General features: G+C 31.7%; 1 protein-coding gene across 1 annotated transcript in view; it reads right to left on the bottom strand.

Moving 5' to 3' along the window:
- Window positions 1-18,406, bottom strand: part of LOC141346800 (plexin-A1-like) — a 178,683-nt gene that overhangs the window by 59,614 nt on the left and 100,663 nt on the right. The window contains exons 9-10 of the mRNA XM_073851760.1: window positions 13,205-13,405; window positions 1,429-1,525 (exon numbers count right to left, since the gene is read on the bottom strand). Coding sequence (XP_073707861.1) covers window positions 1,429-1,525; window positions 13,205-13,405 — 298 coding nt within the window. The remainder of the gene's footprint in view (window positions 1-1,428; window positions 1,526-13,204; window positions 13,406-18,406) is intronic.

Raw genomic sequence — 18,406 nt, 5'->3', positions numbered from 1 at the left:
GAGGACATACTCCAGAGTTTTTTTAACTGGGGTCCAGGAAATGCTCAAAGAAAAAGTGTAAAAAAAAAAAAAAAAAAAAACAATGTGAAAAAAGACACATATATTACATATAAAATAAATAAGAATAAATATAATTATATTAGATAAACATTTTTAAAATGATTAAAATAAATTAAATAAAATTATACACTACCAGTCAAAAGTTTTTGAACAGTAAGACTTTTAATGTCTTTTTTAAAGAAGTCTCTTCTGCTCACCAAGCCTGCATTTATTTGATCCAGTACAGCAAAAACAGTACAATTTTGAAATATTTTCTATTTGAATATATTGTAAAATGTAATTTATTGCTGTGATCAAAGCAAAATTTTCAGCATCATTACTTCAGTCCTTAGTGTCACATAATCCTTCAGAAACCACTCTAATATGTTGATTTGCTGTTTAAGAAACATTTTTAATCATTATTATTATCAATACATTGAAAGCAGTTGAGTAAAAAAAATTTCAGGACTCTTTGATAAATAGAATGATCCAAAGATCAGCATTTATCCAAAATAAAAAGCTTTTGTAACATTATATATACCACTATACCATTCAAATCCATTTATTTTAAATTAAAAAATATTTCAAAATTGTACTGTTTTTGCTGTATTTTGGATAAAATAAATGCATGCTTGGTGAGCAGGAGAGACTAGAAAAAAACATTAAAAAATACTATATATTTATTAAAATAAATAAATATAGAATAAAACAAGAAAATATAAAAAGTAAATACATGAATTAATAACTGATTTAAATAAATGAATAACAAGAATGAAAAATAAAAATTACAATAAAACAAATTATTAGATATACATAACTTAATAGATAAAGATTAAAATGAATCAGTAAGTGCAGTGCTATAATGAGTATAAAAATATTTTCCAAACAAACATGTATATTATTTTTCCCACAGTATAATTTGGGTCTTCATACAAGAAACAGAGCTGCCTTTTACATTTTAGGATGGGGGTCCCAGACACAAGGATGATCACATTTGACAAATCAATCAAATAAAAACCTCTCAATCTAATGTTAACACTGCCACTTGTTTCTCTCTCTGCTTTATTGCAAGCCTCATTCAGTCAGAAGTAAGAGATACAGTATGAAGCAGAAATATCTCACATGTGACTGTGAATGGATGACAGCATGAGTTCAAACTGATGCCAGCATTACGAATCATGAGCAACAACATGCTCGCAGTGCTGAAGGACAGGATTCATTTATTACAACATTGCATCTGCTTTTCCTGCTTACAAACTAAAGCGTGCTTGTTTATACAAGCAAACGATGCTTTAAAACATTTATAGATGCCGCATCTCTCTGCAGCAGCATCCCGCGGAGGTTGCTAGGCTACCGGATACAGCGTGCCGCAGTGGTCGCCATGGTTACCTTGGATGTTGTAAGGGTTGTCAATGTTGAAGTTGCCGTTCCACACCACAGACAGATCGACGGGGAGATCGCTGATGTCACTTCCTTCATAGTTATACTGCAACACAAGAACAAATGACATTTTCAGGAACATCCAACACATGCATGAATAGGTTTGAGCAGTTGCCGCCTCTGCAAAGCTCACTAACATGGTGCCTGTGTGATGCTAGACGGTTAGTTTAACATGTAAAGCATCTCCTCAGGTGACCGTGAGGCCATTCTTGACCTCTACTCTGTTATTTTAGTGTTTTATTAATATGATATGATTTATTTATAAGAGCTGGAATGCTGCACTCACACTGAACACAGTTTCACGGGTTTACAAAATAATGTCCGTCTGAACTTGTGGTTTTGGTCACCAGCAGAAATCAGCCCAAAACCACTGTCAGCATCAACTGTGTCCTTTCATTCGCCCTTAACTCTCATTAAAGTTTCAGTAAAGTCTGTTCTCCCACCAAACGTCTTCCCAAGACAAACACCTTCTTTTATTTAACATAATTGCTATTTGCTCATAACACTACAGGCCCAGAGAGAAAGTTCAGGTGTGTGTGTCTTTTAGGGCTGTCCTTGAATCAATTTGAATACTTGATTTATAAAATCCTCACTACAATTTGCCCATGTTGAGTAACCGGCAAAATACCAGAAGTGGCGCATTCAATGATGAGAATCCATGGAACACTATATTAGACCACTTTTCAAGGCTGCATAATATATTAAACCCATTTAAAAATGATATCAAAGCAAAATGCTATTGTGAATTCACAAACGCAATGATTCGATTACAAAAATATATGCATGCAGGTTTAATATATGCGCTCTGTTCACAGTAAATGCTGCTCCACACAAACTGTTATCATTTACTGTCTCAAACTCCATCTCTGCATATTTCTGTTAGTTTGGGTTTATTATAAAGTTCATCTGGGAAAGCAATGTGTGCCATTTCATCAGATTTGTTAGGTAAATCTTTTATAGACCTTCACAAACACAGGAAAATACGTAAACATCTTTCTAACCATGCTAATTGTTCATTGCAATTTCAAAATAAAAGCTCAAATGATCTGAGTTCACACGTTTTGATGTCTACATATTCAAGAAATTGCAGTGGCTGTAGCATCTCTATCATAAAGACTTGGCCCAGTATTAAAGATTTAGTGGATATTCGAATTAAATGTTGTTTAGTCAATATTAAACAAGGATTAGATCACGTTGTAATCTGTAAAAACAATCATCAGGCCATTGGCACCCTTTGAAGTCATTTGTTATAATGCAAAATGTACATTAGATCTATTGTACAAAGTAAACAGTTTTGTTTAATAAAACCATATAATTACTTGCATTTGATACTTCATTTGAACTATTTTTTCACCTCATTGCCATTATATATCTATTTAAGTAATTTTAAAGTCTATTGTTCACTTAAGTCTATTTTTTTTACAACAAAAGAAATAACTTATAATTATCATATTAATCAATTGGCAAAATAAATGTTAGTGTGTTTTATGGATAAACAGAAATCAACGCTTATGAAAATACAATGAAACACTATTCATAACTCTTTTATTTAGTGCTGTCAAATGATTAATCAAGATTAAATCACATCCAAGAAGCTACAATTCAATTAAATAAATATATGCGATGCAGGTTTAATATATGCGCTCCGTTCACAGTAAATGCTGCTCCACACAAACTGTTATCATTTACTGTCTCAAATAATATTTCTCAGCATATTTCTGTTAGTTTAGGTTTATTATAAAGTTCATCTGGGAATGCAACGTGTGCCATTTCAATAGATTTGTAAGGTAAATCTTTTATAGACCTACACAAAAATAGGAAAATACATCAATATATCTTTCCATACATGCTAACTGTTAATTTCATATTCAAGAAATTGCAGTGGCTGTAGCATTTCTATCATAAAGAATTAGCTCAGTATTATAGATTAAGTGGATATTCGAATTAAATGTTTTTTAGTCAATATTAAACAAGGATTAGATCACGTTGTAAAGAGTAAAAACGATCATCAGGTCATTGATGAGCTTTGAAGTCGTGCAAATGTACATTAGTTCTATTGTTTATAATACATTATGTATTATAAACAGTGTTGTTTAATAAAACCATATGATTACTTGCTTTTGATACTTCGTTTGAACAAAAAAGTAATTTTAAAGTCTATTGTTTACTTAAGTCGATTTTTATTACCACAATTAATTATAATTATCCAATTACTCGATTAATTGTCTGAATAATCAACAGATTACTTGACTGCCAAAATAAACATCATGAAAATACAAAAAACTCATTTTATTTCCGTAATGGTGTCATGATACATTTATATTAATAGTTAACCATGTATTACAATATCTTTGGAATGCATAAATTCACATTTCTAATTTACATGTAATGCAGGGATTTGCAATTTTATTTATTTTTTTGGTCATCTGAACCTTTTTCTAGTAGATCTACTTGAAGCAAGTCTGAGATTACAGTAATACATGATTTAGGTCAAAAGTAATCTAAAAGTAATCAAAAAGTAGTCTAATAATTTAAATAATTATTTTTTAATAGACTTAATATATTAGAATGAGGTTTGGTGGCTGTGCCAGACCTGCGTCACGGATGTAGAACTACATGAGAGGAGGAGGATGAATATTCACATGTGTGTGTGATGGAGTCAGCAGGACTCAAATGAGGAAACACACAGAAGATGCGTCTGAACCCACGAGAGAGCGACAGCATGAATCACTGAATAGAGATTAATGAAGGAGCACTACAGCGCTTCACCACGGTACCTCCCTCTGAGAGAAGAGAGTGGTGCATTTAAGACAGACATGCAACACAAAGGAATAAATAAATGAAACGCTTCAGAAAAAGAGAGAGATTCTGTAGCAGTCACTGCTCAGATAATTGCTTATTTTGAAAGCAGACCTGCATTGAGTTGTTAGAAAGCAAAGCTCTCAGAAACACACAGAGATTTCAAAGAGCACTTGAGCAGAACATTCTCTGAGGAAAAAGAAAAAAAAAACAAAAAAACAATGTGAGGCTAAGGTGCTGTGAATGGGTGCCAGGGTGTTGCTATGCAGTTGCTAGGGTGTTCTGGTCTCACCCACCCTCTATGATATTCAGGACTGTAAATATTGCCTTAAATGATAAAACCATGTATAAGCAATGATAACAGTGATGCTTTGCATAGTATATATATCACACACTCATCTGTCATTCATTATTTGCATGTGCATTCATGAGCCACGGATAATTAACTAGTTACTAACGATTTGGTTTCTCATTAGTTAGGAAATGAAAAATGATTCATAGTCTGAACATGAGCTCTGCTCGGTCTTACATGTATGTTATGGTAATTCATTCACCCCGCAGGCTGCAGACGTGCAATCGATTTATTTGGCGAGAGACTGACGCTTTTGAGCAGCCGGTTAACCTCTCACTGGCGTGGGAAGACGAATGCTCGTCTAATTAAATAAACCAGAGATGACGCGGCGAGGCTGAAGAGGACAATGTGTTTGAGTGTGTGTGAGCGGCCTGCATCAGATGATAATCGCTGGAACGAGTTTAATTTCATTTACTAATATACGTGTGCTATATAAAGACAGCACAGCCGCCCACTGCGGAACACATGCTGCCTATTACCGGAACTCACCAAAACCACAACAAAGATGAAAGCAAGCCGTGAAAACTAAATTAAAAGTGAAAATGGAAGGTTGCTAAACAATAAATGCATGCGTTAATAAATGCATAAATAAGTGAATAAATGCAAGCATGCCTAAATAATGCAAAAATAAGTGCAGAAACACACACATGCATGCATGCATGCATGAAATAACTAATAAGTTAATCAAAACAAGCATGCATAAATAAATAAATGCACCAGTAAGTCCATAAGTCCAAACATGCATAAACAAATTAATGCATAAATAAGGGCAGAAACTCATGCATGCATGAACAAATACATGCATACATAAGTGGATAAAAACAAGCATGCATTAAAAAGCATAAATGCATGCATGCATAAACAACAAAATTAAGTGAAATAAATGTAACTACATACTAACTAAATGCGTAAGTGAATAAAAACTAACATGCATAAAAAGCATAAATAAGTGCATAAATGCATGCATGCAATAATTAACAAATAAGTAAAAAACAACCATGTATTAATTAATGAAACGTGCAAGCTTGCATAAACAAATAAATGCATAAATGCATGCATGCATTTACAAGTGCTTAAATGCCAGCATATACCACATCCTGTGCTGTGCAAGTCAAACTTACAAGAAAAATAGAAAAGTAATTCATGAATAACTGAAACCAAATAAAACAAGATCAAAGTTAAAAAGCAAACTCCAAAAAAAGTAATAAAAATACGAACTAGTGATACTAGTGATAGTGAAACATTGATAATTTCCTGTCTTGTTGTTCTAATCTCGACACAATCACAGCAGTATGGTTGGCGGTTTAAATCTCATGTGGGACGCTGAAGGATGTTGGTTTAGTGATAAACAAGTGAATAAAAACAAGCATGCATAAAGTGCATAAATGCATGCATGCATAAACAAATAAATGCATAAATGCATGCATGAATAAAAAAAAAAGTGAATAAAAACAAGCGTGCATAAATAAATAAACAAGAGCATAAGTGCAAGTATGCATAAACAAATAAATGCATAAATAAGAGAATAAATGCAGGCATGTATGAACAAATAAATGCATGCATAAATAAATAAACACGTAAAAAGCAAGCATGCATAAATAAATACACAAATAAGTGAACAAAAACAAGCAAGCATATACAATTAAATGCATAAATAAGTGCATAAATGCCAGCATATACCACATCCTGTGCTGTGCAAATCAAACTTACAAACAAGAAAAGTAATTCATGAACAACCGAAACTAAATAAAACGAGATCGAAGTTAAAAAGCAAAAGCCAAAAAAGAAAAAAAAAACGAACTAGAGAGCCTTTCAAAACTATAATAAGCCAAGTCATTGTTTCTTTCTTTTGTCTTGTTGATCTGATCTCGACACAATCACAGCAGTAATCATATGGTTGGCGGTTTGAGTCTCACATGGGACGCTGAAGGATGTTGATTTAGTGATTCAGCTGATGGTTTAATGATCTTGTCCTTCCTCTGACCCCGACTATTGTGTCCCGAAGCAGGACCCTTGCTGCTCCGGGGATGTTGTAACACGGACCCCTCGATCCTCCCAAAGCAAATAAATATTATAATAAGAGTGCGTGCTCATATCAAACTCATCTCAATCAGTCTGACTGAAAAGCCTTATATGTTGATTCAAATGTCAGAGACATAAACATAAAAAGCAATCAAGATGAGTATAGAATAATGCATAAATTAAATGTTACAAATACTTCTGCTGTTGTGAGCTTAAAACAACGGCTTTAAGTTACAAGAGAGAATAATGCATCACTCTGACTCATCTTCATGCAATAACTATTATTAAAATAATATTACTCTCAAGTCCCTCCACATTCAATTGTAAACTTTATTTCTCTTAAGTGATTAATGATTTAAAGCAGGTCTATATCTGCTGTTCTGTCTCAGGTGCAGTGAGTTTCTAAAAGCCTCCGCTGTTCCTGAATGGCCCCCGGCTACAGTCTCTCTCTTTTCTCATCCTCTCCTGCTTCATTTTTCTTTACTGTAGTATCTATTACTGCTGTGTCGCTCTCACACTGTAATTAATCACCATTTTTTATCGGTGTCTCCTCTAATTGGTTCTCATCAGAACTCTGCTGCTCCTCACACAAACGCACACACACACACCTGCCGTTGCCGTCATCAGCTGTACGAGAGCCGCTCTATTCGTTTCTATTCTCCTCCCAGCCTGTTTTCTGACAGAGCTTCATAAAGGAAGATGAATTAAACACAGTGACAGTCTGTGCTGATACTGTACGTTAGACAGCGTCTTCAGGGACAAATGCAGCAACATGATGAGTAATGCAGCCAGAAAAAGATAAGTTTAATATGTATAATTATATATTAATGTATTTGAATCAAAGACGAAAAAGGCTTTAAGCAAAAAAAAAAACCAAAAAAACAATTTGTTTTTCCAAAAAAAATATTAAACAGTTTTCTGTATAACTGCATTTTTGTTTTTGTTTTTCTGAGCAAAAATAAATGTCATACGTTTTTCCCTCATTTACAGATGACACCCACTAAATGACATTCAGTGTAACAATCTTAACATATTTACAACAAAAATCAATTTATGACATATTAAAAGACAAATTACTTTCACCCCAAATACTAATTAGCTGTAATTTTTTATTTTTAAATGTGCCACTATCCTAGGTTTTGCCCATTTGTCAGTAAGAATTTTTTGCTCATTTTAAACACAATAAAACTTTATATGCTCCCTTATTCTTTTATATATTTTAATATGTACAAGTCAGAATAAGCATGTTGTTTGAATTTTGACATAAATATTGTGTTACACTGAATGACAATGTAACATTATTTCAACCAAATGTTGACATTTTATTCTCTAAAAACTAATTTGAAACCTTAAAAGTGGACACTTTACTTACATTTAATGTGCTTTCTATGGACATAAAATCAGTTTTGTACATTTCTTTTATCGTGGACATCTTAACTTCTTTAACCCATTTATAAATCATTTTATGGATAAATGCAAATAATTATTAAAATTATAATTTACAAATAATTATTAAACAGAAATATATACATTTAAATTTGGGTCAGTAAGATTTTGTACTGGAAGGTTGCATTAAATTGATCAAAAGTGACAGTCAAGACATTTATAATGTTTTTATTTTTAAAAAATGCTGTTCTTTTTAACTTTCTGTGCATGGAAGAATCCTGAAAAATTAAAAGCATCACCGTTTCCACAAAAAATATTGGGCACAACTGTTTTCAACATGGATAATAATCAAAAATGTTTCTTAAACAGCAAATCAGCATATTAGAATGATTTCTGAAGAATTATGTGACACTGAAGACTGGAGTAATGCTGAATAATGCAACTTTGATCACAGGAATAAATTATATTTTACTATATATTCACATAGAAAATAGCTATTTGAAATCCTAAAAATATTTTATGATTTTTACAGCATGTTTGATCAAATAAATACCGCCTCTGCGAGCAGAAGAGATATACATTAGTGTATTCACTCAGTTCAGAAACTCATTTGTAATCATCTAGCTTGACAGCCCTTCAAACCACATTTCCAATTGTTTAAAAAAATATTTATAAATCCAGAAATATATATTAATGTATTTATAAATAATTTTATAGATAAATGAAAACAATTATTTAAAATATAATTTACAATAAAGAAATATATACATTTAATTTCAAGTACAAATGTAAATATATTAATAAGAAAATTATTAATGACCCTAATTAGCATATTTATTTAAATTACCTTCCAAAATTAGGTCAGTGAGATTTTTTACCGCAAGGTTGCATTCAATTTATCGAATGCTGTTCTTTTTAACTTTCTGTTCATGGAAGAATCCTGAAAAATTAAAAGCATCACCATTTCCACAAAAATATTGGGCAGCACAACGACTTTCAACACGGATAATAATCAGAAATGTTTTATGAGCAGCAAATCAGCATATTAGAATGATTACTGAAGGATCACGTGACACTAAAGACTGGAGTAATGATGAAAATGCAACTTTGATCACTGGAATAAATTACATTTCACTATATATTCACATTGAAAACAGCCATTTAAAACCCTAATAATATTTTATAATTTTTTCAGCATGTTTGATCAAATAAATACCGCCTCTGCGAGCAGAAGAGATATACTTTAATGTATACACATTTGTAACCAACTAGCTTGACAGCCCTTCAAACTACATTTCCAATTAGTTTTAATAATATTTATAAATCCAGTAATATATATCAACGTATTTATATACGATTTTATGGATAAATGCAAAAAATTTTCTTAATTAAAATTAAAAATATATCATCGTTTCACAAAAATATTGGGCAGCACAACTGCTTTCAACATGGATAATAATCAGAAATGTTTCTTGAGCAGCAAATCAGCATATGTGACCCTGGACCACAAAACCAGTCATAAGGTCAAATTTTACAAAACTGAGATATATACATCATATGAAAGCTCAATAAATAAGCTTTCTATTGATGTATAGTTTGTTAGAATAGGACAATATTTGGCCGAGATACATCTATTTGAAAATCTGGAATCTGAGGGTGCAAAAAAATCAAAATGCTGAGAAAATCACCTTTAAAGTTCTTCAAATTAAGTTCTTAACAATGCATATTACTAATCAAAAATTACATTTTGATATATTTATAGTAGGAATTTTACAAAAAATCTTCATGGAACATGATCTTTACTTAATTTCCTAATGATTTTTGACATAAAAGAAAAATCAATAATTTTGACCCATACAGTGTATTTTTGGCTATTGCTACAAACATACCCCAGCGACTTAAGACTGGTTTTGTGGTCCAGGGTCACATATTAGAATGATTTCTGAAAAATCACGTAACACTAAAGACTGGAGTAATGATGCTGAAAATGCAACTTTGATCACTGGAATATGTTAGATTTTTCTATATATTCACATAGAAAACAGCTATTTTAAATCGTAGCATGTTTGATCCAAAAAATACTGCCTCTGCGAGCAGAACAGACCCACAGTAGTGTATATACTCAGCTCAGAAACACATTTGTAATCATCTAGCTTGACAGCCCTTCAAACCACATTTCCCATGAGCCCCTCTCACTTCCTTCTTTCCGTGTGCAGCTTTATCCAGTTAGAGGAATGTCAGCTGTGGTTTTCCCATGCATCCGAGTGCCAGCTCACGATCGCAGCGGTTCAGACTCCACGAGGGAGGAGGAGGGACGGGGAGGAGTGCGTTTCAGTTTTTGGGTCTGTTCTGACCACTAGAGTGCAAGAAGAGCCTTCGGATGGAAACCACAAGAACACAATACAAGCCAGTTGTCCAGAGAGAAACACGCAGCCAAACCGAGACTTGTGTCCAAAAACACTCGCCCATCTAGACAGACACAAACTGTTTATAATAATCAAACTCTGCCAGATAAGTTTCGGCTTTCAACGAACGGGCAGCAGGACGAGTCCTCCGCCATCTGTGCCGCTTCCACGAAACAATAAGACACTGTGTGTGTGTTCGTTTGGATAGAAATACTGCTCTCATCTGGCGCTCTTCTTATTAGATCAATGTGCCGGTTATTAAGTATGTTTGCAACAGTGTGTGTGGGAATAACACAAGTTCACTATGATCTACCCACTCTAGATAAATAACCAACAAAACTCACACATGCTGAGGATGGAGGATTACTCATAGACTCTCATTCTCATTATTGTATTAATCTTAGTGTGACTCTGATATGATCATGTGACTGGAGCTCAGCTCATTGATTTAGACTCTGGGATTCAATCCAACCTTCCTATAGTCAGAGATTCAAAACTGAAAGGTGATTTCATCTGAAATTAACACTGATCTTTCAATGTTTAACTGATTTATTATTTAACATGCTGAATCAATGCAGCACTGCTATGAAAGTGAAATCATCACAAGTCAGCATTGTGAGTTAGTCTATGCAAATATGTGAATGCAAACGCTAATGCAAGCTCAGTTTCATGGGTTGATGCCATATGATTTCGAAAAATGTGTTGAACTGAAATGAACAACTCAAGAATATATTGCATTCTCAGCACTGCCTTAAGACATAAAACAGAATTTCAGAAGCTAAATGCATAAATGTAAGATTGCATGAAATGTATTGTTTTGAAAGAAGTCTCCTCTGATCATCTAGGCTGCTTATATTTGATCAAAAATACTGTTAAATATATTGTGCAATATTGCGATATATTGATATTGAAATATTATTTCAATTTAAATTAACTGTTTTCTATGTGAATATTTTGTAAAATTTAATTTATCCCTGTGATGCAAAGCTGAATTTTCAGCATTATTACTCTAGTTTTCTGAGGAAGCTTGATGCTGCCATTCAAGATTGAAAAATAAACAAATAAATATGCATTGGTGATTTGCTGCTCAAACATTTCTGATTATTATCAATGTTGAAAACAGTTGTGCTACCCAATATATTTAGATATGATTTTTTTTTTTAGGATTCACAGATGAACAGAAAGTTATAAATGTCTTTGTCACTTTTGTTTATCCTTAATTTATATACTGAAATTTATATATTTAAGTATTTTTTTGAAATGTTTATATATAAATTGTATATTACATGTATTCATATAATTATTAAAATATATATTGCTCTACCCTCCGAATTGAAAATCATTTAAGTAAATGAACAACAATTATATAAATGTTTTAAAAAAAAATGTATTTGACATTGAAAATCATTACAAATATTTTTACTGTCACATTTGTTCAATTTATTGCATTCTTGCTGAACAAAAGTAGTACAAGTATAAAAAAAAGGAAAAGTTGTTATTAAAAAATTTTTTTTTTAAAAATGTTATTCTAAAAAAGAACCCCAAAATGTTTAAATAGTAGTGTATATATACACATTTATAAATAAAGAAATTAAAAATGCTTTGGTAAATCATAGTTATAAGATTTTAAAGTCAAAATTGTGAGACACAATCACAATTATGAGATAATTATAATTTGAAACTAAATTTATTTTAATAATAATTGCATCTTTTTGTGGCATAATTTGACTTAATATCTCAAATTAATATGATTTACCAAAGCATGATTCTTATGTGGCATAAACAAACTTTAATACTAAGAAATCATTCTAATTTGCTCATTTGCTGCTCAAAAATCTTTTCTGATTATCATCAATGTAAAAAATGTTGTGCTGCCAAATATTTTTGTGGAAACTGACACATTTTATTTTTCAGGAATTATTTGATTAATAGAAGGTGAAAAAATGCATTTAAAATATAAATCTTTAGTAAACGAACAACATTTATATGCCTTTTTTTGTTTAAAAGAACCATATTTATACGACACTGATCATTACAAATATTTTTACTGTCATATTGTTTAATTTAATGCATCCTTGCTGAATAAAGGTAATAAAAGTATTAAAAATGTTTAATTATTAAAAGCAAAAAAAAAAAAGCAAAAAAAAAAAAAGCAAAAAAAATCTATTGACCCAAACTGTTTGAAAAACATATTGAAATTAATAAACATATTGAAAAAAAAATGCTTTGGTAAATCATATGAGATTTGAAAAAGTCAAAATTATGCGACATTATTATTTATTTTTTTATAATTATAAGAAAAAAATTGACATAAAAAGTTAAAACTGATTTTTTTTCTTCTAATAATTGCATCTTTTTCTGGCATAATTTTGACTTTATGTCTCATAATTAAGTTTTTTTTTTTGCTGCTCAAGAAATATTTCTAATTATTCTGATTATCAATGTTGAAAACAGTTGCCGAATATTTGTGTGTAAACTGCTACATTTATTTTTCAGTATTTTTTTGATGAACAGAAGTTCTAAAAACTAAATTGATTTAAAAAATAGAAATAGAATGTTTTTGCTGTCACTTTTGATTAATGTAATGCATCCTGAACATTAGTCCCCTAAAAAACATGCTGATCCCTAACTTTTGATCAGAACAAATTTTAAGTGTAAAAGACTATGCTTCTGTCATGACGAACAGCTATTGTGTAAAGTAAAGAGCTCGTGTTGATGTACTGAGCACTGAATGCTCATGTGAAGGTTGTGTTCAACTCACTGTGGTTTTCTGGCACTGGATGCTGGAGCTGTTGAAGCGCAGCGCCGTCACGCTGTGCGTCTCGCCCTGGATGCGGAAGATGCACTCGTAGTTCCTCTGGCCGGACTGAGGCTGCGGAAGGTTCCGGGCCGACAGCGTGATGGGCTTCGGGACGCCGACGGGAATGTAGATCTGAGTGGACGGAAGAATCTGAGGACAGTCCTGTGACAGAAAGACCGACATCTGTTATCATCAGCTGACTCAAACACTTCTAGAAAGGAAAATAATTCTTATTAAAACAACAAAACACAGGAAGGACATCGAGCGATCGGTCGTCCAGACCAGCTGACATGTTTGACGTTCGGTTAAACAAGCCTGATGGGGAACACATGGAGCAACATCACGCAAAGACATGATGGAGAAACGAGCCGGATTGGTGACATTATCTGGAGGATATCCCAGAATACCTCACTGCTTTTTCTCTGTGTGTGTGTGCACTTGAGTAATAAAACATGAGTCCAGTCAGTTGAGGCCTCAAACCATGACTGGATGTTCAAACATCTTTTCTGCTCATCAAGGCTGCAATTATTTGATCAAAAATACAGTTAAAATTGTGAAATATTATTAGAATTTAAAACAGCTGTTTTCTATGTCATGTAATTTATTCCTGTAATTCAAATCTGAATTTTCAGCATCATTACTCCAGTCTTCAATGTCACATGATCCTTAAAAAAATCATCCCAATTTGCTGATTTGATGCTCTAGAAACATTTCTGCTGATTATCAATGTTGAAAACTGTTGAGCTGCTTCATTTTTTTTGTGTGAAAATATTTTTATTTCAGGATTCATAAATGAATAGAAAATTCAAAAGAACAGCATTTTTTTAAAACAGAAATCTGTTTCGACATTAGAAATGTCTTTACTGTCACTTTTGTTTTAATGGATCTTTGCTGAATAAAACTAGTAATTTATTAATTGCTTAAAAAAATATTAATTCATACATGTATTACTAAATGTATACACTAAAATGTATATATTTAATTTTCAGAAATACTAGAGAATATTTTGTATTATTATTATATATATTATGTATTTATTTTAGAAATATACTTTATTTTTAGAAATAATAATAGTTTATATATAAATTGTATGTTGCATGTATTCATTTAATTATTCAAAAATATATTGCTATGCAATCTTTGAATTGGATTTATAAATAAGACTAATGATATTTTTTGTAAATACACATTTATATATAATTTTTTTTGTTGATTTAAAACAACATTTATATGAAATAGAAAATCATTACAAATGTTTTTACTGTTACTGTAGTTAAAAATTTACAATTTAAAAAATGATTAACTGTTAAAAAATGTTTATTGACCCTAGACAGTTTGAATAGTAGTACATTTATATATATAAATAATTATATGGATAATTAAAATTTATATATACATACACAGTATAAATCTTCTGCAACATATAAATATCTTTGCTGTCAGTTTTGATCAATTTAATGAGTCATTAATGAATCAAATCAAATCTGTAGAGTGTGTGCTGTATACAGTCAGTAATTCTGCTAAGGATGGAAAAACGGGAGGACAGAAGATGGGAAGTTGACACTCAACAGCCATAGAAAAGCTCTTATGAAACTCTTCATGTATAAACACCATAGAAACAGTTTTACAGATGGGAGTTTGGAGAAGTGAGAGAGAGCAGAGGAAGTATATATTCATATCTGATAAAGAAGAAGATCTCATAACCTCCCCCTGAATGACGGCCTGATAAATGAAGCTATAAAATCAGCTGTTAATGCGGAGCGAGGAGCACTTCTGAGTCTCACTGACATCAAGAGGATAAAACCAAGAGCAGGAAATCACCGGATTCCTCCAGGTGTCTAACAGCAATTCCTCCTCAAACCGAAGGAAATTCTCCTGATGTTATTCTGATTTCATCCATAAACTGACAGTATTTTTGGTAACAGCGCTGGCTTCCTGTCTTTTGCTTATTTAGCGTAAAGAGTGACCACAGCAGCGTCCGGTCAGCCGCCCACACGCCTGCAAACCACAGCTACCTTACAGACGTAAGCGAGCAACGAGATGTTTAAGTGAAGGAGGGAGGTTTGCTGAAAAAAAAAGTGATTTTTCGAAACCCTAAATATTTTTGAAGAGCTTCTGTAGAAGCAAAAACCTTGAGCTTTGGTCATGTTTTGGTCAGTTGAACTGAAGCACCTCCAGTCAAATAAAACTAAATCATTTATATAAGAGCATACAATCCCAATCAAAAGTTTGGGGTCCCTAGGATTACTTTAAGTAGAAAGTTAAAACATTTATTCAACAAGGACACATTCAATTGATCAAAAGTGACAGTGTAGAGATTTACAATCTTACAAAAGATTTCTGGTTCAAAGAAATGCTGTTCTTTTGAACTTTACAGTATATTCATCAAAGAATCCTGAAAGATTAAATGTATCACAGTTTCCACCAAATATTCGTAACCGTGGATCATGTGACACTAAAGACTGAATAACACTGAAAATGCAGGTTTGATCATCACAAGAAAATACATATATTTACATAGAAAACTACGGAAGCTCATTTCCGACAAAAAGGTAATTGCGACTTTTTATCTCACAACTCAGATTTTTTTCTAGCAATTTTGAGTTTGTATCTCGCAATTCTGACTGTTTTCTCAGAATTGTGAGATATGCAGGTTATGACGTCAGAATTCCTAGATATAAAGTTTATATCTCACAATTCTGAGAAAAAAGTCAGAATTGCGAGATACAAACTCAAAATTGCTAAGAAAAAAAAATCTGAATTTTGAGATAAAAAGTTGCAATTTTGACTTTTTCTTACAATTGTGACTTTGTATCTAACAATTCTGACTTTTTTTCTCAGAATTGCAACTTTGTATCTGCCATTTCTGACTTTGTATCTCATAATTCCGTTTTTTTTTTTTTTTTGGTTTCTCAGAATTGCAACTTTATATTTAGCAATTCTGACTTTTTTGTGAGATACAAACTTGCAATTGCGAGTTATAAAGTCCAGTTCTGAGGAGGGAAAAAAGCTTGATATGTTTACAGATTCAAGAGTTTATATCTCACAATTCTGACTTTATACCTCACAATTGTTAGTTTATATTTCTCAATTATGAGAAATAAAAGGAAGAATTGCTAACTTTGGATGCAATAGGTAATTCCATATTTAGTCCTCTCTTTTTCAATATCTGACAAAGACAATACGATTTTTAGTGCTAATTCAATAAAATGAACAGTAAAGGGTGAGCATTAGGTGTGTAATTGATGTATGAGTATTTTGTTTTTCTTGCAATGGCTCAGAAAGTGAATTAGCAAATACAGGTGCGTCGCACAGGTCTGTCATCTCAAAATTTAATAAAATGAATAGTATTTACTGTCAACTTTATGGCTTTTCTTTATCATCAATAAGCAATGTATAAATACATTAAATGCACAGTGAAAAATGCACAATTACAACTTCATTTATCAATATCACAGAATGACTTTATAACTCACAATTGTTAGTTTACATCTCACAAAGTAACAACCTATTTTTGAATTCAGTGGTAGAAACGAGCTTCCAAAGAAAAAGTTATTTTAAATTGTAAAAATATTATTTAAATACTACTGTTTTTTTTTTTTTTTTTTTTTTTTTGCATTTTTAATCAACTAAATGCAAAAAAAAGAGCAAAAAAGTTTATTTTTCAAAAACATTAAACATCTTACCAACCCCAAAAAATGCTTTTCTATGCATGATAACACAATTATAACCACTGCAGCTAAAGCTGCTCAAAGACTATTGGTTTTTACTTGAACTATGCCACACCTGCTTCTAAAATATTATATCTCCCACCGTAAAACATTAATATTTGTTCCGGTAAGCCGGGGCAGAGCAACCATATTCAAATCCTTCCAGCGGCCCGGAGCACAAGAGCCATAAAATCCACTTTCAACACTGAAGAAAACAGCTTTGTGCAATAAATGGAAAATGAGCCGTAATGCGACTTCAAGGAGCCCATCAGAAAGCCACTGATCATTCTCAAGTCAGTGTGCTGAACTAATTTAAATGTTTAAATTCAATTTATTTAAATTAAATGGCCTCATTTAAATATTTCCCTGCTAAATTGAACGGAAAGCAAACGTCATTTAGATGTCAGAGCTCTTCAGGATGTGATTACCCATCTACACTCTCTATAGTGACCTCATCAGTGAGCCGCCAGTGCTGTCTACATAGGGAACTGCTGTATAAGTAACTGATATGAAGAACACAAGACTCTAGTAACACATTGGCATGCTGCTAAGATAAAAACTTAATAATCAAAGCATTAATACACAGCACACACAATTATTGGGTAAAATTCAATTACTTTCTCATATTAAACCAAGAAAGTCAACATTTCTCTAGGCTCTGCCTGCAATCTTGGATTAATTTTGGATCATTTTTAGCCTTTAGGATCACCTGGGACTTCGAGCCTAGAAGTTTAGAAATTTGAGTTTGCTCAGTGAAAAAATAAATAAATAAATGCAATGGGCAATTCCATATTTACTTCTTTCTTTTTCAATATCTGACAAAGACAAGAAGCTTTTTAGTGCTAATTCAACAAAATGAACAGCAAAGGGAGAGAATTAGGTGTGTAATTGGTGCTTTCAGTATTTTGTTATTCTTGCACTGGCACAGAAAATTATTTAGTTAAACAATAAATAAAATGAATAGTTTTTGCTGTCAACTTCATGGCTATTCTTCATCAACAATAAACAATATTTAAATAAATTAATGGCACAGTCATAATGCACAATTACAACTTAATCTACAAATTTTATTTTAGCAATACCAATCAGTGTTGTTAATGTTACCTAAAACGATTAAAATCATTTTTGGTAATTGAAATAACATATAAATATTACATGAAAAACTTAAATGAAAATTAGAAATGTTGCCTTGGGAATAAAGGGAGATAAAATAAGTTACAATGAAACAAAAACTGGCATTATAATGACTTAAATAATAAATTAAAGCTTAAGAAATATATATAAAAAAACTATTTCACAAAATAAAAATTAGCCAAAAAGTTAAAAATTAAAACATTAATCAACAATATAATAGCATATATATACATACATACATGTATATAAATATATAAATATATAAATATATAAATATATATATATATATATATATATATATATATATATATATATATAT

The sequence above is a fragment of the Garra rufa genome, chromosome 12 (genome assembly GCF_049309525.1).
Source record: "Garra rufa chromosome 12, GarRuf1.0, whole genome shotgun sequence".
Classification (NCBI taxonomy): Eukaryota; Metazoa; Chordata; class Actinopteri; order Cypriniformes; family Cyprinidae; genus Garra; species Garra rufa.
This window is presented reverse-complemented; position numbering and strand designations above follow the sequence as displayed.